This window comes from Lichenostomus cassidix, chromosome 13, assembly GCF_008360975.1.
Source record: "Lichenostomus cassidix isolate B80296 chromosome 13, HeHo_3.0, whole genome shotgun sequence".
Classification (NCBI taxonomy): Eukaryota; Metazoa; Chordata; class Aves; order Passeriformes; family Meliphagidae; genus Lichenostomus; species Lichenostomus cassidix.
In genome coordinates this window covers 7,965,812-7,992,016 of record NC_139494.1, presented here as the reverse complement: position 1 = coordinate 7,992,016, position 26,205 = coordinate 7,965,812, and the positions used below count along the sequence as shown (strand labels likewise).

General features: G+C 42.7%; 1 protein-coding gene across 1 annotated transcript; it reads left to right on the top strand.

The window, feature by feature from the left end:
• Positions 1-1,273: 1,273 nt before the first annotated feature.
• LOC146431162 (organic cation/carnitine transporter 2-like) lies at positions 1,274-25,621 on the top strand. The gene is made up of 10 exons (XM_085073496.1): positions 1,274-1,781; positions 10,330-10,433; positions 12,154-12,308; positions 13,677-13,848; positions 14,816-14,942; positions 18,455-18,555; positions 21,388-21,602; positions 22,844-23,026; positions 23,481-23,616; positions 24,178-25,621. The coding sequence occupies exons 1-10, from the start codon at positions 1,389-1,391 to the stop codon at positions 24,263-24,265; spliced, it is 1,674 nt and encodes a 557-aa protein (XP_084929622.1). The 5' UTR covers positions 1,274-1,388; the 3' UTR covers positions 24,266-25,621.
• The last annotated feature ends 584 nt before the right edge of the window (positions 25,622-26,205 follow it).

Sequence of the window (26,205 nt, the reverse complement as noted above, 5' to 3'; positions counted from 1 at the left end):
TTTCTGGCTTTCAGATGGTTCAGTCCTGATCTTGTGAATCCCTGGAAGCTGACCCTGGCCAGGCTCAAGGATGGTTTTGTGGTTTAATTCCTATTTTGTCATTAATTTCCCCTGCTGAGATTTTTCACAGCTGTGGGATTCCAGTGGAGAATAAAATACCATTTTAAATACAAGTGTTCAAAAAAATGCTATAGAAAGTATATTTTTAAAAATCAATTAGAGGTGGAGAAAAATATCAGCCATAAAAAGTCAGTTTGAAACATGAATTTAGCCTTGTGAAGAGCAAGACCAAATTCTGCATTGCTACCATGCAGCTTTTGAACTGAGCTCTGTAGGACTCTTTTGTGAGCTTCCTGACACTGCCACTAGATACTGAACTGGGATTTTGGGCCTAAGGCTAGAATATTATTTATTACATTTATTAGTTGTCAAGCATGTAGTACACTTACCCTGAGAAGTGTCAGGTTTAGGAAAGCTTTTTTCCAGCCCCAGCTGATCCTGCTGAAGGGACTTTGGCAGGTGTGTGAAGTGCTATGGAGTGAAGTGAGGAACCTTTTAACTGCTGGACTTGCAGCAACTGCCTTGCCTTGATGAGCAGAACAATCCATGAAGCCTCCTGCCTCATACGTGTGGTGCTGACCCAAAGCAAGGTTTTATCGAAGAACCCCAGGCAGGTTTACGTGTGTGGCTCGAAGGCTGCAGGCAGCCCGATAATCACTCGGTGGGAATGGGCTGCCCAGGGAGGCGGTGCAGTCACTGTCCTGGAGGCGGCACTCGGGGACACGGCGTAATTTACAAGGTGCTGTTGGGTCAGAGGTTGGACGCAATGATCTGCGAGGTATTTTCCAACCTCGTTGACTGTAATTCATCCCCACCCTGGTTTCTGAATTCTTTGGGCAGTAAATACCGGGTGGTACGCCTGTATCAATGGGCCGTTCCTCACCACAGTCACCAAGGGCAAAGGGCCCTGTCCCCCAGCCCCGGGCCGGAGGGGAGCTGGAGCGCGGCCTCAGGCCGGGGTAAGGCCTGCCCGGAGCGGAGCCCCGCGTCGGGGCCCGGGAGCAGCGGCAGGAGCGGCCTGGCTCCGGGACGGGCTCCTGCAGCCCTTGTGTGACCCTCTCCGGCCGCAGGGCCGCGCTCGGCCCGCCCCAGGCGGCTTCCCCGCGGCGGCCGCAGCCGGCGCCGGCCCGGCCGAGCCCCCGCCGCGCCTCCGGGCGGAGCGCTCCGGGCCCGCCTGCGCCGGGCCGGCCCCACCTGTGGGCTCTCCGCCTGCAAACCCCACCCCCTGCCCGGCCCATGGCGCGGGGCTCGGCGGCGGATCGGGGCGGCCGCTTCCTGCCCGCGCCAGACCGGCCCGCGGGTACCGGCGGCCGCAGCTCGGCCGCGCCATGCACGACTACGACGCGGCCACAGCCTTCCTGGGCGAGTGGGGCCGCTTCCAGCGCCTCGTCTTCTTCCTGCTCAGCGCCAGCATCATTCCCAATGGCTTCAACGGCCTCTCCATCGTGTTCCTGGCCGGCACCCCCGAGCACCGGTGCGTCGTGCCCCGCGGGGCCAACCTGAGCGCCGAGTGGCGCAACGCCAGCATCCCGCTGGAGCTGCGGGGCGGGCAGGAGGCGCCGAGCCGCTGCCGCCGCTACCGCCTGGCCGCGCTCGCCAACTTCTCGGCGCTGGGGCTGCGACCCGGCTCCGACGTGGAGCTGGAGGCGCTGGAGCAGGAGCCGTGCCTGGACGGCTGGGAGTACAGTCGCGATGTCTATCACTCCACCATCGTCACCGAGGTGCGCGGCCGCGGGGCGGGAGGGACGCTGGGGCAGCCGCGGGATGCCGGCGAGAGTCGTGCGGCTGTGGAAACACCGGCGCAGCTCGGCCGCGGTCTGGGGCTTCTGCCGGCGCATTGATCTGCTGTGAAACCTGCCATGCCGAGTTTATTTTGAGCTCTTCTGTTCGCTTTCGTTTGCATAAGAAAGAGGAAGGAGGTTTTTATAGTGAGGGTGGTGAGACACTGGAGCAGGTTGCCTAGGGAGGTTGTGGATGCCCCAACCCGGGCTGTGTTCAAGGCCAGGTTGGATAAGGCCTTGAGCAGCCTGGTCTGGTGGAGGTGTCCTTGCCCATGGCAGGGACTAGATGATCTTAAGGTCTATTCCAATCTCTTAACATTGTATGCTTCTATAATGAGCTTCCAAGTGCAGCCTGGTTCCTTACCTGGCGAGACTGGTCACTGTGTGTAACTGCGTCTTGGTTCATCAGGTATCTGTGCAAGGGGCTGGAGCAGGGTCAGCACTGCGTTCAGATTGCTAGGTGTGACAGAGATGTCTCTTTGAACTCTGGAGATCAAAAGCATTTGTTTTCTTTCTTTAAAAAAAATAAAGGTGGTAGAATTCATAGAATCACAGAATGGTTTGGTTTGGAAGGGATCATAAGAAACATCTAATTCCAGTCCCCTGACTTTCCACTAGACCAGGTTGCTCCAAACCCTGTCCAGCCTTACCTTGAGCACTTCCAGGGAGGAGGCATTCATAGCTTCTCTGGGCAGCCTGTGCCAAGGTGTCACCACTCTCACAATTAAAGTCATCCTGCATTGTGCTAGATGCACAGGTTGGGGAGCCCTGGTTTGATGCTTTATTCAAAGGACCCTGAACTTTGCTGTGTGCCCACAGTGCCTCTGCTTTGGTCATACCCACTACTTTGGTCTTTGTGCTCATCTGCTGGGACAAGTCAGGTTCTTATCTGTTCAGATTCACCCCTTGAGTCAAGTCTGTTGCCTGGGCGACCAACTAAAGGTGAAGCTGTGCTGATTGTCACTGGTTTCAGATGAAAGCTGTCCCGACTCACAGGTGCGTGTTGACTTAAGATGCAAAGAGATGGATTTTGAGGACTACTTTTGAAGAATACTTGAATTTCAATTCAATTCAATACAATACAGGCCTTTTTCAGAGGGCTTACAAACTTTGTACAGTCCCATTGCCTGCAGATGTGTTTTATGGAGCTGTATTTCCCATTATTTCTTGCTTTTCAAAATGGGTCGTGATGAGTGTTTGGATAGTGATGGGTAGGAGTACTAAATTACTCTGAGCTCATCTGAGCACATAGGACTTGGGTGAGGCTGGGAACATGGGAAAGGAGCCATGGCAGCACAGGGAGGATTGGAAATGGGGACACTGGAGTTGTTGGAAACTCAAGTAAGGGCTTGAGTGATTCTGACAAGTGGAACAAGGCATTGCTTCACCTATTTCTAAAGACCTGCTGTCTTCCTCGAGAGGAAAGCTGCTTGGAATTTCCAGGCCCCAGTCCTTGCTGAAATGCACTGTTGTGAAAGGCTGAGCATTCTCAGGGCAGTGTAAGGCACTTGGCATCTTCCCGGGCAAGCCTGTTCACAGGCAGACACACGGGTTTTGTTCAGAGTGCTGTGCTATGATGGTTATCCTGGCTTAGACATGGTGCTTTGTCTCTGCAGCTTCTTCACTCAGCCTTGGCTTGGTGTAAATTGTCTTGAGCAATTGGAGCATCGTCCAGGAGTTTTACAATCTATAAGAAAAGGACACTGCTCACATAGTGCTGAGGCTGCGCAGCCCTGGCCCGTTGTGTGTGTGACTTGGCAGATGTCCCTTGTCCGTGGGAGGCAATGTTTGTCTGCCCAGGCATCGTGCACTGAGGCAGTATTTTTTTCTCCTTTAATATTAATGCTTCTGAAGGAGTTTTGCAAGACCTGTGGCCTTTCACACACTTACAGGTTTTCAGTGTTAAACTTGTTTAATTTCTTGGCTTGGTGGTGCTACTTTTATGATTAACTAATCTTGTGTTTAGTTGCATATCTCTAACGTGTTGAATAATCATGAGGACCTTTGTCCCAGATTTCTGAAGCTGACACTAGGAGGGGGAAGGAGTTTAGGTTTGGGGTTTCTTTTAAGAAAGGTTTTTGCTGAATCTCTCATGACTTTTGAGAAACCCTGTTTATGGTTCTGCTTTTCAGGGGAGACTTAAAACATTCAGTTCTCTCCCACTTGAAGAGAGACTTTCTTTTCTCACAGACTAACAACAGACGGTTGTTATTAGCCAGTCTGCAGTATTTAACCAGCTCCAGTGTAACAAAATCCCTTTCTGTCTTTTACTTTTGAAATCCTTCAAAGGGGATAAGAAAAGCTTTATTTTGGCTCAAGAAGCCATCTGTGTCATTCTGATTTCTCCATAAGTCCTGTAAAAATGAATGTAGGAGTAGTAAAAGTTCATACATGGTAGTAAAAGGACTAAACCAGGAGTAAATAAGGGAAAAGGTTAACCGTTGCCAGTCAGGGCTGTTTTGGGGCTATACAGAATAACTGGGTGTAGAATCTACCAGTGCAGTTAAGGGCATGAGGACAAGAAATATGATACAATGTGGTGCTAGATGATACAGCAGTCAGAACATTTTAGTTCATACAAGAGTAATTCTAACAAAGTGAACCATAAACAGATACTGAATTTTGGATACACTTATTCATCCTCAGCTTCTAAAAATGTGTTTTATTGTTCATCAGTTTGAAATCCGTGCAGGTGGTGTATGGCAGATTTGCATGTTTTATGTCTGTTTTGCTATTAGCAGACTTTAGGGAATGTTGGCTTCTGCAGAGGAAGGATGCACATGGTGGGAATTGCCAGATGTCCAGAGGCTTAGCACAGAGATGGCACTTCATCCTGTGGGGATGTTCAGGGAGAGAAAGTTCTGGGCAGATGTGAGGGCCCAGAGGATTTCATTCTCTGCACCCCAGGGATTCAAGTGCCCTGCTGTGCTGTCAGCCCCCAGTCCCTGGAGATCAGTAGGGTATGCCAGAGCTTCAGGAAGCAAAGGGAGACTGCAGCAGTGACATCTGGAAGGACACAAATTGGCACAAACCAGCTCTTGTCACAGCTGGTTAACCAGAGGTTTCGATGTTCACCCTGTTGGAAGGTACAGGGATATATTGTTTTGCTTTGCCAAGATAAAACACAGGCTTATGCTAGACATTGTAATTTTTACAGTCATAGAATCATAGAATGGTTTGGGTTGGGAGGGATCTTAAATATCATCTAATTCCAACCCCCCTGGCATGGGTAGGGACACCTTCCACTAGACCAGGCTGTTGCAGGAGTGGAGCCAGCAGCTGAATTGTAAGTCACGCCCATGTCATCCAGGTTCAGCTCTCACCCAACTCTTCATTCATGTTAGTCACCTCCATTATTTATCATCTTTTAAAACAGGTGCTCCTTTTTTATTGTAGTAGGTTGATATCAGTGGCTGAAGTTCATACTGATAACTTCTCAGCCCTGGGAGCTGATAAAGCTGTGAAAAGACCTTTAGGTGATTTGCAGGTACAAAAGCTTAATATTACTATCAGAAGAAAGAAAAGTCTAGTTTTCTTTTAGTAAGTAAATATGAATGTGTGACAGGTATATATATAAAGGTATTTGTAAAATGCTGTGTTTTTCACGGTGTGATTTAAAAAGCACATCATGCATTAATGTTCAGAATTGAACAAAGTACAGATATTTCTGATATTTCAACGTAAGATTAGAATTGTTAAAGAATGATAGGCCTGCAGTTGATACTGTTAAGTGGAAACAGTGCTCTTTGGGAGGCACCGTGGGTTAGTGACAAGGTTAAGTTCCCTTTGTGTCGCCTTTACTTTTAAATTAAAACTCAGCTCAGATTTCTCAGTTGCTGATGGCAGTGCCCCATTTCCTTTTTTTCTAACCGTCTCAAAAATGTGATATATGGGGAACAGTTCAGTTTCTGCACTGGAATTATAAAATATTTGGCAATGTCCTTCTTGTTCTATACAAGTTTTATCTCTGTAAAAATTTAAAACAACTAGAGGGAGAAAAATTAAGCAGAATGTGTATTTTGTAGATACAGATTTCTGTTTGCTTTAGATAATAAGCTTCAATGTAACATCTAGAACTTCTAAGTATTTGGAATATACAAATGTGTTTTCAGAGGAAAGGGTGTTTAATAACACAGCTCTTAAGTTAAGCAGAGAATACTTGTATGGATATAAACAAAACCAGATTCAAAATCAAAGGTTGTCAGTACTTGGTTGTGAGACTGAGATTTTTTGAAGAACCTGCCTCTACTTGCAGAGAGAAGCAAGTGAAAGGAGAGAATACAGGATATTGCCCTAGCTTCAAAAAGTCTTGCTAACATGTTGATTTTTAAAAAGAAAATATTAATACATGGAACTACCCATTTAATTTTTCAATAATGCGTGTTATTCTCAGCAAGACAGGAAAAGAGTTTAAAAAAATAAAATAGAGGAATGGGAAAACACAGTATCTTGTAGCTGTAAAAAATATTTTTCCTATAAGGCTTTTCATTTTAGGACAGGAGTATAACCAAATGAGGCTCTTGAAGTTTGTATTTGTCACAGTCCAACTTTGTTTCGGGTTCTTGTAATGGCATTAGGGAAGGGTCTTGTGGGAGAGAGGAGATCTCAGAGAGCAGTTTACAGATTTTTTAATTCTCAGTTTTGTCACTGAGTTTGCCTTTATAGCAAGGGATTTGGAAACATAGTTTCAGACAGCTGGCCTAAAAGAGATGAAGCAGAATTTGGAAGGTGCTCTCCTAGAGAGATGTGTAAGTGATGATTGTAAGTGCCTGGGACTGTTTCATACTTGGGCCCCAAACCTGTGCTTGAGAAGTGACTGCTTCAGCCCTTCTCATTTTTTGGTCCTCTTCCACTTCTAATCCAGGCTGTCCACATTCCTGGCCATCTCCATAGCCTGTCCTGTTTTCCCCATCCCCTCTTCCCACATGTCCTCACTGGCATCAGCCACAAATCTGGTTATGGAGGTGCGTAAGCACACTTCAGCTTGAGCACACAAGTGATCATTGCTGCTGGGTGTGAGGCTGCTGACAGACATCACCCCAGCCTGATGAATTGTCTGGGAAGTACAAAAATCACAAAATATCTACAAGATGAGTAAGAAGACAAGTATAAACTGCAGCAGAGGATGTCCTAAAGGTATAACAAAATAGGGCAAGGATGCTGTGGGCCATTGGGTACCAGTGTTGGGAAGCTCAATGCTTCCAACATCAGCAGCTGCTCTTTGAAAACAGAGCGGAAATGTTTTTCTCCTGTTTGGAGCCCGGATACCTTGCTGAGGTTAACCTTATCTTGTTCACTGGGGCAAAGGCTGTTATAGCTAGCGGGCTAGTTCAAAGGATACTAAGAAGTGAGAATGGCACATGATTTTAGAGCACTGGGTCACAGTATCCTGTGTCCAAATAGCGCTGCCAGCAGCAGGGTTTAATCAGTAGCTACACCTGGGACACTTGCTCTTTGCCATGCTGGTCTTCTACCAGTGATGCTTTGGTGATTTCCTCTTGGACAATGTGCAGTTGAGTCAAGGGTATGGCTGCAAAATGGTTCTGGAAGGCTGATGCCATCATCACTGACAAGGAACATAATAGACCTTATAGGTGTGTCATTAATGAGTTGAAGACTTTGACATTTATTTACTGGGGCAAAGGGTAAGGGACCTTAAAATCCCTTAGTTCTAGTTGTTGTGCTTCTGCGGAGTCTGTAATTAACTGGTATTGTACAACCAAGGTAGTTCTACTTCAGAAATTTGATTTTGAAGTTCACTTTGGTGCCTGGTCCAAGTGGTCTTCAGCATGACAACTCACCCTGCTTTCACAGAGAGGCCAGAAAAACAAGCTAATAATCATTGCCACATTTGAATGCCCAGTATGTTTCCGTCTACCAGTGCAAGAAGATTTTGGCAGAGCTGTGCTAAACATTTTAATACCATGAACTTTTCCAAGAAAGGTCTCTACCTCATCAGTGATCTGAAGAAAATGTTTGTTACAGGGTACAAACATGCCAGTGTCTGGAAATGCAAATGTTGTGCAAGCCTCGTGCCGAAGTGCAGGGTGTAGGACAGATGAAAGGACGTGGTGGACTCACAGGCACAGGGTGATCAGCTGGAGAGTAATGACCTCTTTAGTAATGACAGATTAATCACCAAGATAGATTCTAGTTCTGTTACTGAGGATGTCTGACTCCAGTAGTTGACACAAGGATGGCTTTTTGTGAGTAGGCAAGTCTTTATAACAGAAGGATTTGTATTTGTGGTGGTTTTTTCCCTGGTAAGTGTTATCATATAAAAGCATACAATAACCACTGAAACCTTTGGCCTGTATAAATTTGACAATCATTTGCTAGTTTTTCCAAGTTGCCAGATATATTTTACTGAAGCTTCCTGGCTTAGCTTCTGTGGTCGTCACAGAAAGGCTCAAACTTTCTTTAGTCTATAATGAAGTACAGCTTTCGTCGAAAAATACAGATTTAAGTATAAATTTTAATTACAGTTCTTAATGCAAATGATATTCATAACTATAGTAAGGTCAATTTCTTACCATGAGTGGGATACATTTGTTAACACATTAGAAAGCCACAGTTCTGGAAGGAACATTTGTAATGATGCCTAATTGATGGTGTTGGTGGGATGTACTGGAGCACTGCCTGGAGTGCTGGTACCTGAGCTTCAGGTGCTGTGAGGCTGGAAAAGTCTGGAGAGGAAGTGCAAGGATGATGTTGAGGGTTGTGAAACCTGATAGAAGGAGGGATTTTTCAGATATAATACCACAAACAGATTTATCAATGGAGAGCATAAGAAATAACTTGAACACAGTTACAAATGGAAAAAAGGTGCATTTTGACTTAAAAATAATCATGTTGATGACTGTCTTATAAGACAGTGTAAGGACCGGCAGCTAAAGTTAGACAGCCGATGAGAGTGCAGTCAATGCAGTCTGTATGAATGACCATAATTCTTCTCTGGAACAGTTCCCAGTTCTAATTCAAAACTGGATGCTATTCCATGAAATAAGTGATGGCTCAGTTGCATTTTGACATGGCAGTCTGGCAGTGGAGGGCTATTGCTGGTGTTGTTCATTCTGTGCGTAGTTTTAAGTGATCCTCCAACCTTAAAACATGGACTAGGATGTAGTTGTAGTGTGAATGTTAACAGGCTGAGGGCTGTGAGATTCCTGGAGTCAAAGGCTTAGTGCTGAGGAGATGGGGCTGGCAGACAGCAAAACACCAGTATTCCCATATGCAGGACCACAAATGAGGTGGATGGTGGAGCTGGACACACAGCAACTGCATTTCTTATGGAGCAGATCAAAGCACTGAAGGGTGTTCCAGTACAAATTGAAAAAAAAAAAATACTGAATTATTTGTAATTTTGGGACAAGGAGGATTAATTATTCAGGGCAGGGTGAATATTTTCATTTCAACCTTTTTAATGAAGATTAAAACCTAAAATTTTCCACTCCTAAAACACCAGAAGGGGCCCTGAGGGAGCTGTTTGAATAACTAAGTTTAGGAGGGTTTGGTCTCACATCAGAAGCATTGGTTGCCTCCCAATTCCTCTCCTGCAGGGCTGCAGCACCTGCCCTCTGGCAGCAGGTACTGGGAGAGCTCTGGGAACTCCTCCAGTCACAACATAGCTGTGAAGGAGGGGATGATGGATCCCTGCTGGGTTTTGTCCTTTCTTCTGGTAGTTACACACCTTTTTCCCCTAGATAACCAAAATGAAGCCAAGAGTCTTTTAATAACATCTGTTTATGTAGATGGAAAAATAACACGAGTTCTGTTTCAAAAACATCTGACTGAACTGGGTAGGAGATTGAAAACCACTGAAGACTTTATTCAATAAATATTTTCTTTTATTCCTCATCTTTGTTTTAATTTTTGAAATCTTGGTTTGTTTGGTGTATATTTCAATTTGTATTCCAAAGGTACTAATTGAGGTTAGTTAGATTCCCAGTGAAGAATGAGTAGTCTCCTGTCTCTCAAAACCATATTAAAATATAAGAAAGAGGCTTTTTCTTTCTATATTCTTATGTCTATAGTTCAATTTTTCTTCAACTAGGAATGTGAATTTTTACTGGACAACATTACTATGTGCAGGGAAATCAAGTTTGGGTACTATTTACATGGTCATGTAGTGATGAGACAAGGGGGAATGGCTTCATATTGACAGAGAGCAGGGTTAGATTGGATATTAGGAAGAAATTCCTCCCTGTGGGGGTGATGAGGTCCTGGCACAGGTTGCCCAGAAAAGCTGCGGTTGCTCCATCCCTGGAAGTGTTCAAGGCCAGCCTGGATGGGGCTTGGAGCAACGTGGGATAGTGGAAGGTGTCCCTGTCCATGGCAGGAGGTTGGAGCTAAATGACCTTTAAAGTGTCTTCCAGCCCAAACCATTCTGTAATTCTGTTCTCACTCCTTCCAAACCCAGCTCAGCAGAGTTTAGTAGGGAGGGGAAATCCTGTTTATTAAAAGACTTTCCAATTCTCTCTCCCTGCAGTGGAATCTCGTATGTGCCAATGACTGGAAGGGACCCCTGAGCACCTCCCTGTTCTTTGTGGGTGTCCTGCTGGGATCTTTCATCTCAGGACAGCTCTCAGACAAGTAAAGTATATACACCAGAGCTGCTGGCTCTTTGATGCTCTTTTGTGGTCCGTTCTTGTATGTCAAGTTTCCTACAAGTGTCTTTCTGCAACTACTAACATGTCTTTGTTCTGTGACTGTCTAACCTGAGCATACAGAGTGTGTAGAGAAGTGTCCTGAACTAGGACAGAACGTTACAAAGATTGTTAGTAGGGGTTATCTACATCTGTTTGTTCTTGCAGCAAAATGACTCTGGAGCAAACTGGTTTTATGTCAGAAAACAGGTGTAGAAGATAAGTTTTGACTGGAAAAATCAGATCAATGACATTCTCTTCTATTTATTTTGGACTATGCTCAGTGGATCTCTGAGGCTTGTTTTCCTTTTTATGTAGGTCAAATTTGGAATTCTCTTTTTATAAACAGCTGTGGCTTCTCTTTCTCATCATCAAATACAGCATTTAAGTCCAATCATCTGTGTTTGTGGAAGCTCCAAAGCATGAATGCTGTTCAACTGTACTCCACATAAGCAATACTTTCCTGTTTATCAGTACCAACATTAAAAAAGGAGAAAGCCATTAATTTTTTTGATGTACACAGTTGTTTGTATTTTGTAAAGCTCAGTTTTTCTGATTCTCTCCCTGAGATTTGCTGTGTGGTACACTGTGTGCTGTCTTCCTGATTCCTTGAGAACAATATGTGGTCCTCTAATTTGCTGATACTTGCAGAGTTGCTGTTTCATTGAAACATAATCTCTATGCCTCAAATCTTGTGGCATCGTTTAGGGCCTTTGCATAGTTTCCTGCCTGTTAGGTTGGACCAACCTTGAACTCAGAGACAGTGATCTTTAAAAATTTTCAAGGCCTGCTATACTTCTCTCCAAAGCTATATGACATGGGGTTTTTTTCCCAAGAAAATCCCTGGGCAGGCTAGTGTTTGCTCTATTTGTGATCCTACCTTCTGCCTTGTCCTCCCTCACTATCCTGCTCTTCACCACTGCACAGCCAGCAACCATGGCTGCTGCCAGCCTTCACACCCCCAGACAGTTCTGGAACCTGCACTCAGCACGTCCTGTCCTGGAGGTTCAGGGCTGCCTGGGCCAGGACATCAGCAGCCACTCTTACAGCAACTTGATGGGTTGAGTTTAGTTGAATTTTTTTTTCCTCTTTGGTTTTTGGTGGGGTTTAACATACTTCATCAGGAGACCTTCTAGAATCCCTTAATTTTGTTCATTTTTAAACCAAATGGAATGAAAACTGTGGCATGGTGTCACTGACTGACAATTGCATCTTCTAGATCTGAGTTTTACCTCTCTTCCAGAAGCCTTCCTTTTTCTACTTTTTTTTTTTTTTTTTAGCATGTTGATCTGTGTCACGGATTGTGTGCTCCTTGGAGGAGGAGAAACACTGGATACTCTTGCATTTTAAGTAACTTATTCCTGATGATTTGTTTCCCTGCTCATCCTATCAGTAAGAAAGGAATGGTGTTCCAGCACACACTTAAAAACAACTTAACTAGCAGCCCTTGGAATATTACTTTCTCTTGGCCAGTGATTTTTTTAATGTGTTTAGAATAGCTGTGCCTGTGTCACATTTCCTGAACCTCTGCATTTTGCAGAAGTTTTGTATTTCTATAAGTATGCATGTAAGTAATTTTATTTTTCTGTTTCTGAAGATTTCATTCATGATGTTGTTTAATCATATTTTTTTCCCTTGTCTTTCTTTTTTTAATCTGTCCGTGGAAGGTTTGGCAGGAAGAATGTGCTGTTTGCAACCCTGGCAATGCAGACTGGCTTCAGTTTCATACAGGTCTTCTCTACCAGCTGGGAGATGTTTTCGGTGTTGTTTGTGCTGGTTGGCATGGGACAGATATCTAACTACGTGGCAGCATTTGTTCTTGGTATGAAAGTCCTGCTGGGCACTGCATGTGTCCTTTCATCTTGTGCTTTTCCTGGTCCTTTTGAGTACTGACTTAGGGTTGATTTGTTTTGCCGAGCAACACTGTTAAGACTGTGGCCTCAGCACACATAGATAACTTGTCTTCTCCTTGGAAGCTTCCAGCTGATAGAGGTGCAATTTGAATTGTTTCTATGGTTGATCATCCTAAATGAGGCAAAACCCCAGAAACTGACCATTGGAAATAAAGTCCATCTTCTAGTTGGAGAGATAAGACATGTGAGGCATGATTTTATGGGGATTGGAACTAGATTATCTTTAAGATCCCTTCCAATCCAAACCATTCTATGATTCTGTGATTTTTCATCATTCTGTGATAATTCTGTGATGTCCATTTTGGGGCCTAAATACCTGTTTAGTTTAAAAGTTGCAAAAGAGCCAAGATAGGTAGAATAATTTTTTTAAGATTGTTTTTAAACAGCCTATGGTAAAAATTTAAATTAAAAATCTAACTTTCAAGCTAAGACCATACTTAATCATGGTAATGTGAATTACCTCATGAATCTGAGATTTTTTAAAAAATAAATTATTAATGTTATTTACAGTGACCTCACTGTCCAAAGTACCAAATGGTGACAAGAAATTCCTTTTGAGTCAAGGAAGGCCAGTTCAGGGGTGAAAGCAGTGCTTAGCTAACCTCACTGCCTACAGCCTGCTACAACTGCTGAATCTTCTTCAATTTCCATGGAAACAAAAAAAGATTGTATTTTTTTTCTCCGTCTCTTGATGTGCAGGTCCCAAAACATTTCAGAGGGGGGCACTGACCCCTGTTTGTGCATTTAATTCTCCTGCTAGTAGCCTGGCCTTTGTGACCAATGTGAATTCCATATGGCTGCCTCAAAAGACTGTGAGGTTTTTTGGCTAAATCGTCTTTTAGAAGGTGATACAGGTTGAGAACTTAGTTTAGGCACCTTTGAATTACTCTTTAAAGAAGATGGTCACTCTCCATAAGCTGGAGAGGACTCTATGGAGATCAAGCTAAGGTTAACTGTTGAGAATGTGAGGTGATTTCAGCTCTGCAAGTAAAATGTGAGATTCTAAAAAGATAAAATTACAGAAATATGAGCTACTTAGAGCTACAGAAACGCTCTGTGGCCCAGTTCTCATTCTTTATACATATAATTACCTTGGTTGATGCAGGATCACAGCATGAAGCAGCTCTGTAGTGCCTCCAACTGGACAGCAGAGTGCTAAATCCTGCAACTCTGCGGTGCAGTGCATTTCAAAGCCAGTTGCTAGGGATATTTTTGTTAAGTTACTTGGCTGCTATTAAGTTTTAAAATGCTAATAATCCCTTTGCTGTTTTGAACAGGCACAGAAATCCTTGGCAAATCAGTCCGTGTGCTGTTCTGCACACTGGGTGTGTGCATATTTTATGCATTTGGCTACATGGTGCTGCCTCTGTTTGCTTTCTTCATCCGAGACTGGAGGATGCTGCTGCTGGCACTCACCCTGCCCGGGCTGCTCTGCATCCCACTCTGGTGGTCAGTATAATTAACTTACAAGACTTTAGTCTTTAGAAGGTCCTGTCTGAAGATTTTTAAGATCACTGCAAGGCAATGCAATTCAGGAATGCGTAGGTGAAGAATGGATGTTGTGTCCTTTACTCTTCTCAGTCATTTAGCTGTCGGTCCATGGCTTTGTATGTGATCTGACTGATGCCTGAAAAACCTACTCTTCATTTTCTATAGGCTTCTGTAAAATTAACTGTTTCATATGCAAAGAAAGCAAAAAAAAAAACCCCACATCAATAAAACTCATACTTCTGAACCAACTGAAATCCACAGGCTTTTAAGTTCAGGTGTGAGCTAAGAGCAGAAGGAGAAACCAGTTGTCCTGGGCGTTGGTAGGGTAATACAGATATGACAAACTACAAAACAGTACTTGCACAGCTGTGGGACTTCTGTATTTTCTTCTGCAGTTAAAATACTTTTGGGTGGCATGTAAAGCTGAAATAGTCCACATGGTGGTGGTATTCCTTCACTTACAGCAGCAGTTGTGTTTGTGATTCCATCCAGACTCTTATGCAATCGAATGACTGGGGAATTCTGCTCTCTGGCTTGCCTTTCTGTGACAGAATTTACAGTCACTAATTTTATATGTGTTAGCCTCTAAGGATATGCTTCTTAATCTACACCGTGCTGCTTGTGTGTTCATATTTCTGAATTTCTGTAATTAATCTGTTTTCCCATATTCTGAATGTTTGGGTTGCTCTTTTTTCTGAGTCATTGCTAATTCCTTCAACACTTCTGAAATCCATAAAAGCATCTCAGTCTGGTCTTGTTCCTTACACTAGTCTGCTCTTGTAAATCTGATTTCTGTTGTCACTGCACTAATTCCTGCAAGATGTGGCATGTTTGGAGATCTTCCTGCCTGGAACAATGTGAATTGGTGTCTTTAACTGTGCTTTCTGTGAAAATGCAAGCTTATTATTCTGAATCTTCTCTGCAGGATCATTCCAGAATCTCCCCGATGGTTGATCTCCCAGGGGAGGTTTCAGGAGGCAGAGGATATCATCCGAAAAGCTGCAAAAACTAATGGCATTACAGCTCCAGATGTAATACTTGACCCTAGTGAGGTAAGATTTGTTTAGCAATCTAATTGTTTGCTGGACTCTATGTAAAGCAATTAATTTCAGACAGATGAATGGAGTTTTGCCTGCACTGTATTATGTGCTTCTCAAGTGGGTGAAAGATCATCCTTTTCTGCTGGAAAGCACAATACCCTTTCCCTCCATTAAGATTTGCAAAGCCTTTGCAGTCCCATGGGAATGCCAACATGCATTCTAATGCAAACATCTTTTTGATCCAGTTTACAGTCACCTTTTTTCCTTTTCTATTTTTCAGGGGACGATAATGAATTTGAAGTGCCTATTGCTTAGTGATCTAAATACTTGCACCAAACAGATTCTGTGCTTTCTCAGTCTGTGATATAACTCTGTAAAAGTCTAACACAGGACTAATTCTGGCCAGTGGCATTGGAAATATTGTTATTCTAGCTCATACTCATCTCCAATTTCTAATCCACATTAAGGAAAGCAAAACTTGAGCCCCTTTCAGGTGTAGTGACAGTTATCTTTCCCATCTCTTTCTTCCTACATGGCCCTGTTTTCTCTGGAAATCTTCCCTTTATCTAAGGTGATGGGTGCCCTTAATGTGTAGAAGCAGTTCCATTAACATGACCTCTTGAAGGTCAAGACAGACAAACTGTTTGCATATTCGAGGAGAATGGGACCTTCCTCATTATGTCTTGTCATTTAAATGAAAATACATATATTATAAATATGAAGAGTATAATATACTCATTTGCTTTACAATGCTTCTGTCCTGGGCTAAGGAGAATGGGAAGCCATTAAGCTGTAGCTGTTTACTGTTGAGGTTTAAACAGCTTCCCTTGGGTTGAAGTCAGCTGAGGTGCAAAGCTGTTTGTCCAGACTTAGTAGTAGATAGTAGGGCAAACATCCTGGTCTTGCTGGAGCAGAGTGAGAATGCCAGGAAAACACACTTCTTCTGGTACCTTTTTCTCTGGATCTTCATTAGAATTCAGCTTTTCCTTTTTTTTTTTTTTTTTTTTTTCCCTTCTTTCTCATGCTGTAACCATGAAAACTCATCTATTTTCACCACTGCAGCAGAACAGAAAATAAGCTCTGGCTCCAATATGTGCCTAAGGTCACTGTTCCTGGAATCCTCTCTCTCTTTCTTAGAAAGAAGCACTGATGTGTTTGCTGTCTCTGAATGGGGTTGGATAGTGAAGCTGCAGAAGGCAGGGGCAAGAGTAGGGATGTTGTCCCAGGAAACGCTGGACAAGGCGAAAGGCTGGCGTTGCAGCAGGGTGGGCTTCAGAATGTGGTATATATTTACAGACATTTGCACCTCAGCTTTCAAGCACATACTAACTTTCTGACCATCAAAGGAAGATGAGCTTGAACATGCAGAACTCCTCTACATCTCTTTGCTTTTTAAGGTAGAAGTAATGCTGTGGCCAAAATATCTGTGCAAAACTCTGCATCAGTGTTTACACCATTCTCATGTGTTTACACCATTCTCATGTCTGCTTTCTGAAGAGCTGGAAAGCAGAAGGCTCACAGCCTCTTGAGGGTTTAGGAAGCATGTTTGTGTGAGATTCTCAGAAATCTGGCTGGCCCTTTGCCCTCCTGCATTTGGAATGTGAGTTTGGGATGGATGAGCCACCCAAGCTTATGTTTGGAGAGCAGCAACTGCAGAATTTTTGACTCCGGTGATTTCAAGCCAGGAGGGCCCAGCAGGTGGTGAGTCACAAACTAGCTGCACAGCACAAATAGGGCCTGGTTGGTTGAATTATCCCTTATGAAATGTTTGGATAATAGGTTCAAATTCAAACCATCATTTTGGCTTCCCTGCCCTTCTCTCATAGCTTCTTGTTCGAGCCTGTCCTGGTAAACACTATGTTGTCTGCTTATCTTAAAAGGCAAGGTCCCTTTTTCTCATCAACTGACTCTGAATTTTTTTGTTCCTGGTTTTGTTCTATGGTTTGCTTGTTTCTTCTATTTTTTTCTTGTTTCTTGGCAACAAATAGTGGCAGAACTGGAGAATACTTAGGAAAGATCATGTGATTTATGAGAAAGGGCTGTGAGCTGTGAAGTGACTACAGTTTGCGTGATGTAAGTTTGGTTTCGGGCAGAGTGAAAGCTATCAAAAGTAAAGGACTGTTTGCCCTTTGTAGAAAATGGGATTTATGAAAGCAAATACACTAAAATTTGCCATGTACCAGACTGCTTTTTCATTACCCATGTCTTCAGAACCAACCATGGCTTAGAAAGAATTTTCAACTTACTGCAGGGGTTACACAAACTCCAGGTTGCTTTATCAGAGCTGATAGTTTTAATCAATGGAATTTGTCCTCTTAAATCACCCTTTCCATATTTTGAAAAATCTCCCTTGGTCCTCCTCCTTAGGGATCTAAATTAAACTCCTAATTAAAAAAAATAAATTAGTTTCTTCCATTTTTTACAAGCACAAAACTTGTTCTCATACTTCATGGATGAATACCCTTGCATTGTTTACATGGAAGTGATTTTATGTTGAAGGGCTGGAATGTTTAATAGTGAAAGGAGAAGTTTGTTGTCTTTTTGTTTATATTCTTAGAAGATGATCTCAAAAACAGACTAGATAATGATGGGCACTCTTCAGCTCATTAGCCAGTTTGTCTCAGTTTAAATACATTACTCTTAGGTCCAGCATGAGGAGTCATTTACTAATTCTGCCCTGTTGCAGTTTAATTTTGTTATTGGTTGCTGTGTCTGCAGTGGACATAGAGGACAGTTAATAACTTTTTTTGCTAGTATTTGAAGACCATTCTGGGTCTTTTGAGATGCCTTTGGTCTTCTGGCCTTTAGGTTAAAGAAACCCTCTACTTTTTTCCAAATGTCTCACCATCCTTGTTAGGCTCTCCTAGTCTGAGTGGAGTTGATTTGCTGGATTCTCAAGGTGCAGTGCTCACAACTGGGTGTAAAAACCCTTCCAGCAGTGACATATAAATAATGAATTAATGCTATTGCTTTGTAATTCAAGTAACAAAAAGCAGTTCTTTTGTAAAGCCTCAGGCAAAGAAAATGATTACTTTAGAATCATAGAATATGCTGAGCTGGAAGGGACCTGTACGGATCATTGAGTCCAACTCCTGGCCCTGCACAAGATATCCCAAGGGTCACATCATGTGCCTGAGAATATTGTTGAAATGCTTCTTGAGTTCTATCAGGCTTGGTGCTGTGACCAGTGCCCTGTGGAGCCTGTTCAGTGCCCAGCCATCCTCTGGGTGAAGAACCTTTTCCTGGTATCCAACCTAAACCTCCCCTGACTCAGTGCATGCAGTTTCCTTGAGTCCTGTCATGAGAGTGAACAGTTTCAGTCTAAATTTTAAACTAGGGAGGAGCTTTTACTTTCATAGGTAGTTGGCTCTTACATCTTATATGTGTTTTGTTATAAGTCAGGCACCTGTTTCAGCACGTGAAAACACTGAGGTATAAGTTAGTGGTAGAACTTATTTTCATAATAATTGTTTTTGCAGGAAGTTAAAGTTCCCATGTTTTGTTTGTTGTTTTCTCTTTTACAGCTACAAGATGTGAATTCCCAGAAGCAACAGACATACACCATTTTGGATCTAGTGAGAACCCGAAATATCCTAACTATCACAATTATGTCAGTGCTTATTTGGTAAGCAAGTGTGATTCAGAAGTATGCACCTTTAAACACTGAAGTATTCTGAAGAGATACAAACAAAACCAGCTCAAAAATCAATGACTAGCTGGCTGAAACAACACAATTCTGGCTACATAGGTTCTTCATTTCAGTGACAGTGTAGAAACACATCTGTATCGTTGTTCCTTTCTGAAGCAGTCAGGCTCATCCTGGACTGAGCAAGAATTTGATCAGCTGGCAAGGATGTGTGGGAATGCTGCCTGATCCTGGGCCTTGGGGAATGCTCTTCTGACTGTAACAAAGTCATTTTAGAGGAATGAGTCATGCCCTACCCCCCAGTCAGAGAGCTTCTGCCCAGTGGTCTGAACTGATGCCTGACTTAGAGGAGAATCTTTCCATTTCTTTTGTATTGGCTCTTAAAGTGATAAAGCTACCTTTGAAGTTCTCATCTGAGATTTCCCTCGATCTACTTGCCATCTTCAGCTTGGTTTTCACTAGCTGAACCCATACTTTATGCTCACTTTGATTAAATGGTTGTTATTTTCCTTTACTAGGAATCTCAGTAAAGCTATAAACAGAGAGGGTAACTTACCTGCCAGAGGCTGTTAAGGGAGGTTTAATTAGTGCATGTACCTGGTGACCAAGCCAAGAAGGTCCCTCAAGTGCTTTGGAACCAACTAAGTCTATTTGCTGCCTTTTTGAACAAGGTTCCTGAGCCTAATGAGGCAGAGCCTTGTAGTTCAGCCCTCTGACCTGCCAGCACATACAAGATGATGTGGCATCTTGGGTCAAAGGATGACTTGGCTAATGTTTAAGCCAGATTCCCTGGTCCATCACCAAGCACAAGGCTGCAAACATGCTGAGAAGGGAACTTGTGCAAAAAAACAGCTTAAAAAGAAGAGTAATGTTGGTTCCTTGCAGAAATGTCAATTAGGTGAATATACAATGTCTTACCTCCCAAGTCCAGTCACTGACTCTCACATTTAATTGGAAGTGAGACTGCCCGGCTCCTCATCTGCTTGATGTAGAGCAGTAACTCCTGGGCACAGCTAGTTTTGTGTGTGTGGTTGTAGAAATCAAATGCAAAGTCTGTTTGAACAGCATTTCTGGTAGGATGAAGCAGCTGAGAGAAACAGTGACATGGTAGTATGTAATCCATTCTACTGGAGTCAGTAACCCATACTAAAGGGCTTTTTACCACGTCAAAAATCAAGTTTTATGATAGGCAGGAAGAGTCAAACAGGTACAGCTGACTTGCCCGATCTTACCTCCTCTTGCAGAAAAGTATTCAGTTAGTTTGGGCAATTTTTTCACTCTTCTGATTTGCATGTCAGTGACCTAACCTCCTTTAAATTAATTTCCCAAAACGTAAAGCATCTTGTGCTTACTCACAGCAATGTTTTCCAACCCATGGTATACTGACAGTATATTCTGTATTAGTAATTAAAAGGGCTGTAAAAGAGGATGATTGCAGACAGCAGTATGTCTTATATACATATATGTATACTCAGCACCTTTACATAGTGCTGAGTGTTTTGTTAATTTTCACTAAGTAACAGGCCATGAAACTATTCCCTTTGTAGGGTTTGCACCAAGGATGAGGAATTTTGGCTTTTTGGCACCCTGGGACATGTAAATACTACTAAAGCTTTCCTACAAAATATATAACTATATCAAGGTTTGCCAATGTGATAAGCCACGGCAAACTGCTATCAGAAGGGAGTTCCAGCATTACAGTTTGTGTATAAAAATAGCTCCAAGGAGCACAGGGTGGGTGTATTGGACAGTGGTGTGAAAAACACTGCAAAACGACTTCTGAGAATAGCTTAGGGCAGGGCACTACAGCAGCAGGGGGTTACTCTCAGCTGTGTCCCTTCATACCTTCCCTGGTACACTAAGAAACTTTGTTTTAAGCAATTGGACCATGAAGGCTCTTCTAATATGCAGTGAGGAGGAGGAGGAAGTGCTAATCTTTTGTCAGTGATCCACTTAGTGCTGTGCAGTGATTTTCCTCCAGCTTCTGTTACAAGGTAGACGATGAAGAAGTGCCAAGTGTTCTGTGCCTCACCTTTGAAGCTGGATAATGTCCTGATCCACTGCCTGTTATTTCCTTGTTTACCATGTTATACTTGTTGGTGAAACTTAACCTTCTCCACCCAGCATCTCCCAAGACACAACAGGGTTTGTCTCCAAGGCCATTTGTGTGCTTCCCCTGATCACGTGGAAGCCAGATCTCATCTGGCAGTGAATTAAGATGGCAGTGTTCCAGCCACCAGGCTCTGTCCTGCTGCACTGACCAGCCCAGGCACCCAGGCATGCCAATGGATGCTTCCCAGCGAGCTTGGGGCATGGCAGAGAAAATCCTGGGCTGTCTGGGCCTGCCAGGATGCCATACTCCTCCTCTCTGACTTTATACAGGAAGCATGGGGCATAATGACCCAGAAACAATGCTGTCCACCCAGAGTTCCCTGGTAAACATAATGGAAAGCTGCTGTAGGCCTCAGCAGCAGTAAAATTCAGTAGCTGAGACTTTCAGGTTAAGGCTATAAACTATAGTAATGCCAACTGCTGCATTACTGCAGTGTGAATGATCATCACTTACTTCCCAGGGTAATACATTTTATTCCTTGAATTCAAGAGCAGCTTGAAATACCAAAAGCATCCACATGGTTTAATTGTGAACTTGTGTTTCTGAAGTCAGCACTTCACCTGCTTCAGAGGTGAACAAGTCTGCCAGATGCTGAATTTGCCTTACACAGCCATTTCTGTGCCTGGTGCAGATGTGGAAGAGTTTCATGGCAACCTCAGGAAGAGAGGTTTGTTTGACCCTGCTGTTATTTCTTTTAGGATGATAATCTCAGTTGGCTATTTTGGACTTTCTCTTGACACACCTAACTTGCATGGAGATGTGTATCTGAACTGCTTCCTGTCAGCAATGATTGAAGTGCCAGCCTACATCATTTCCTGGCTGCTGCTCCGCAATCTCCCCCGACGGTACTCAATGGCTGCTGCGTTATTCTTGGGAGGCTGTGTTCTTCTCTTCATTCAGCTGGTGCCTTCACGTATGGAATCGTTAGTTGATCTCACATATGTATGATAGGTGACGTGCAGTACCACGCACGGGGCAGATGTGGAGAAAAAATATCCTGAGGGGACTAAATACTGATATTCGTGTCCTATCTTTGTCCCTCTTCCTTGGTTCTCAGTGCTGCTGCACAAGGAGCTCCCACAACTTGTCATTCAGATACAGTTTGAAAGGTGGGTCATTGCCTTTGTGATCTGCTGGGATTAGAGTTATAGTCCAGTTTTGCCTCTAAAGTACATCCCAGGCAGGGAATTCTGGTAAGGTCCAGGTGTAAAACCAGGACTAGACCAACCAGAATTTGGTAAGTGTAAGTTACCAAGAGGCTGCAGAAATCACTTCCTAAACAGCTATTGATGATTTTAGGGCTTGTTTAAAATTATAGTCAATGGAGTCATAATGGAAGCATTTTTGGTGAGCAGAGATGCTTGTACTAAATTAGTGTTGATAGTTAAAATAATGTATTACAACTGGTGAGGAAGGCCAAGTAACATTTAATGGATCTCAAACCATATGTATCTTTAGTCCAGTTAGATTAATAGGGTTATGGAGTCATTACTGATAGTGGTGTTGAATATAAGGGGAGGTGGTGTTGCCTAAGACTCATTTACAAATCAGAGAATATACAAAAGGGAACATGCAAGAACTGCCTTGCTTATTTTATACAGATAATATGTGTGCTGCATTCTCAGGGTTTTTTTTTCTTCCTGTCCTTTGAGTCATTTGGACACTGATATGATCTGTTTTGATTTTCAAGTCTTAACTGTCCCAGTTAAAGTCAACCCAACTTCCTATAATTAAATTACTGACTTGTAGCTAAGAATGTTAATGAAAAACCAGAGCAGGAAACCTAAAATAAAATAACTTGTTTCAGATATTTTACTTTGTTCACTTTAACAAAAAGGGATATATGGTATTTTTTGCAATAGCAGGGGTCTGGCCTCTTAAACCTGAGAGGATCTCAACAGTTCTGGCTCTGTTCTCCTTATTTTTCACTTGGCAGGAAGGCCTATTCTCAAGAGAAAATGGAAATACTGACCTCTAGTAATTAAAAAAAGAAAAAATTTTGAAAGAATGTTGTTTATGTTTGTGGACATGTACAGGGGAAAAAGGCACAAGATACTGGAGTTAATTAGACAGGAGTTACACAAAGTCAAAGGAATTAAGGGATACCATGAATTTCCAGAGCTTGACTAAGTCCTTACTTTGTTTGGCTTTCAGATATCCGTGCTCTGTCTATTTTTCTGGTGATGTTGGGGAAGTTTGGAATCACATCTGCCTTCTCAATGGTTTATGTTTACACGGCTGAGCTCTACCCAACAGTGGTGAGGAACATGGGAGTAGGAGCGAGTTCCATGGCCTCCAGGCTGGGCAGCATCCTCTCGCCTTACTTTGTTTACCTGGGTGAGTTAACTGCTCTGCTGGAGAGCTGCTCTGGACACTCAATCTTGTTGCCTCAATAAGGACTCTTCTTACAGCTATTTCTGCCCACTCCCTTGAGTTCCTACAACCACGTTTGTAACAGCATACACTTCGAATGTCAGGCTGTGATGGGGGTTGGTTGGTTTTGTTTTTACTGAAAGCACAAATCTTGCACAGATAAAGCCCTGTACCTTGGTTCAAACATTGTCACAAAACCACAGAATGGTTTGGGTTGGAAGAGACCTTAAAGATTATCTCATTCCACCCCCCTGCCATGGGCTGGGACACCTTCCACTAGACCATGTTGCTCCAAGGCCTGTCTACCCTGCTCTTGAACACTTCCAGGGCTGGGGCATCCACAGCTTCTCTGGGCAATTATCAGAGACTTAGAGCTGATGCTGCATTTTTATTTTCTTTCCTTTTTGTATTTTACTAGGTGCCTATGATCGATTCCTGCCTTACATCCTGATGGGGAGCCTGACTGTGCTGTCTGGAATTCTGACACTATTTCTGCCTGAAAGCTATGGCATGCCTCTTCCTGACACCATTGATCAAATGCTGCTGGTGAAAGGGTAAGTGCCACCTGAGCTTAGCATGTCTCTGCCCTGAGGAGTGGACTTGCTTAGGTATGGTCAGAGGGAGAGGCTGGTTTTGGCAGCAAAGGTACTACTCTGTTGAAGATACAAAAGCTTGGCTGAAGTCTTAGTCCCTCTTCCCAAGTGTGAATGTTCATGTCTACATCTCTCAGGTCCAAATTTATCTTTTCACTCTGATGGCTTACTAAAAATACATCTGAGGAATGCATTTTAAATGTGTGCTGCTTTATCGAGGTATAGATACATGTGGGTTATAATCTAGTTTTTTTATGTTCTGAAAGTCTCCTAAGTGCTGGGGAAGAGCTGAACTCTTCCAGTTTAGTTCAACTGATCTAAGAGGCATTGAGAGCGTTTGGCCTTTTGCCATGGTTGTGACTGAAGATGACACATGAGCATAGGTATAAGGGACCTGTTCAACTGAAGTCAACAGGATATTAAAATTAGCAGGCTGTAATGTCAGACAGGACTCATATTTCTTTTCTCAGTTCTCTCATCTGTTTTTAAAGTTATTTTCTTTTTCTTTTCTTCCATCCCCAGATTAGAATACAGGCCTGCATCTAGTAGCACGAGGGATGCCAAGGAGGAAGAAGAAAATCCAGAGATTTCTAAAAGCACAGCTTTTTGATGGAACTCCTAAATACTTCCTGGTGGACTGAAAGTTAAATGGACTTTTCTTCTAAAATTCATTCTAGAAAGGGCTAGTGGCAACACTTTGTTTTCTGTAATTTTGACCTTATTTATTAATTTAAACACTGTGTTCCGTTCATTCTCTTTTTATATGAACATAAATACTTTGTAGCCTTCAATAAGATTTTTCAGCCGTGGTTCTGTTCATGCAGTAGTACCATGGAGCAGAATCTGATCAATCCTTTACATGTGTAGTTCAGCTGAAAGATACTTGAAACTGAGTTCAAGGACTGGCAGGGTGCCTGGATTCCTCAGTGAACCTTCTGCAGAGCTAATGCACATCAAGAGGTAAAAATTGCCTCAAAAAACTGTTCATTGCTTTTGGTTCCTTGACTTCTGTCTCTGGACAGGAAACTTATTTATTATAGTGAAGGTTATGAGAACATGCCTCTCTGTGATCTTACTCAAATGACTTTGCATGTGCTGAATTTGTTACCAAATTGAGAAAGATGCAAAGAAAAATTTTGAGAATTAATTCTAACTTGATACGTTTTATCTCAGCAAAGACTGAAAGGATTGTCTTGCACAAAGTATTTAGCACTGAAATTCTGTTCAAAAAATTCATTTGATTCCAATGCTGGATTTCAACTGTACCTTCTTGGTTGAAGTTGTTTACATCTGACCTTGGATGTGGCCTGTTTCCAGGCTGGATTTATTCTAAGTAATGCAAATGGTTTCACCTGTGTGTAGAGGGTGTGGTCTTAGTTTGGGATTCTCCCCTTTCAATGTGTGGTGACAGTTTTTATGTGTAAATTGTTTTAATGTTTTCTGTGCAATTTGGAGGATGGAAACATTTCTACTGTACTTTTTCTGTGTTTTTCCCACATGTGCATATACACATGCACACAATTAGTATATTTAGTCATAAATTTTTGTGTTAATCATGCCACTGCATTGACCTCATGGTGGAATGTACTGAGAACAAAACTCAGAATATATTTCTGATTGCTTGTTCTTAATCCTCAAGTGTCAACGGTATGATTGCTGTGAGGTCATGTTATGTTTCACTAAACTCATGTAATCAGTGAATTGCTTTTAAATTGTTTTAAAAACCCTCAACAAACCCACAAATCTTGTTGACAGTCTGCCAGAAATTGTTCCTTGTGCTGTGGAAGTTTGGCATTACCTGTGTTTCTTTAAATATACAATATATGTGTACACACAGTCTTGTTTGTGCTATGCTGGTTATAGTGTGACAGATGTGAATGGTGAAAGGTTTCTCTCTCACGGCACTTGTGTTTTGTTCTGTCTTGTTAAATTAAGACAATAATAATAAACAGACTAAACCTTTGTAGCCAAAGCTGTCAGGGTCCTTACTCTACTGCAGCAGTAGATTGGGGAAGTTTTGCATTTTCCTGTGGTATTTAAATATATAGCTGGTGTTGGCTGATTCCAGTCTTTCATGAATCAATATCCCAAATTCTGACCTTGGTAACAGACTCCAGCAGTAGGACTGATGTGTGCCCTGGACTGCTTGTCACAGGAACAAGAAAGTTGAAAATGCTGTATAGACCATAGTAGTTTAGTATAGTTAAATTCTTCCTACCAGTGTCTTGAGCTCTAGGGCTTGCTTCACTTTTCTGCATTTTCTCACCTCTTTATTTAGGATTTTAATTTCTGGATGCAGCATGAAGCTGACCAATGTCACCGGCTCAGAGAACGATACCGACAAACATAGTGGTGTCAACTTTTCCAAGGAAAGAAATCCAAAGCTTGGGGCAGTGAACCCAGTGTCACTCCTGTTTAGTAGGTTGACAAGCCCTGAGCAGGCAGGTTTAAAATGCAATGTGTGATATGAGGCTACTGCCAAAACAGAGAATCTGGATTTTACAAGCCTCACTGCACATCACAGAACAGCCTTGACATAAGCAAATACAT

Coding starts and splice junctions, on each gene's coding strand:
- LOC146431162 (XM_085073496.1), top strand. CDS start 1,389: ATGCACGACTACGACGCGGCCACAGCCTTCCTGGGCGAGTGGGGCCGC. Junction 1,782..10,329: donor ACTCCACCATCGTCACCGAG/GTGCGCGGCCGC, acceptor CTCTCCCTGCAG/TGGAATCTCGTATGTGCCAA. Junction 18,556..21,387: donor ATTATGTCAGTGCTTATTTG/GTAAGCAAGTGT, acceptor TATTTCTTTTAG/GATGATAATCTCAGTTGGCT.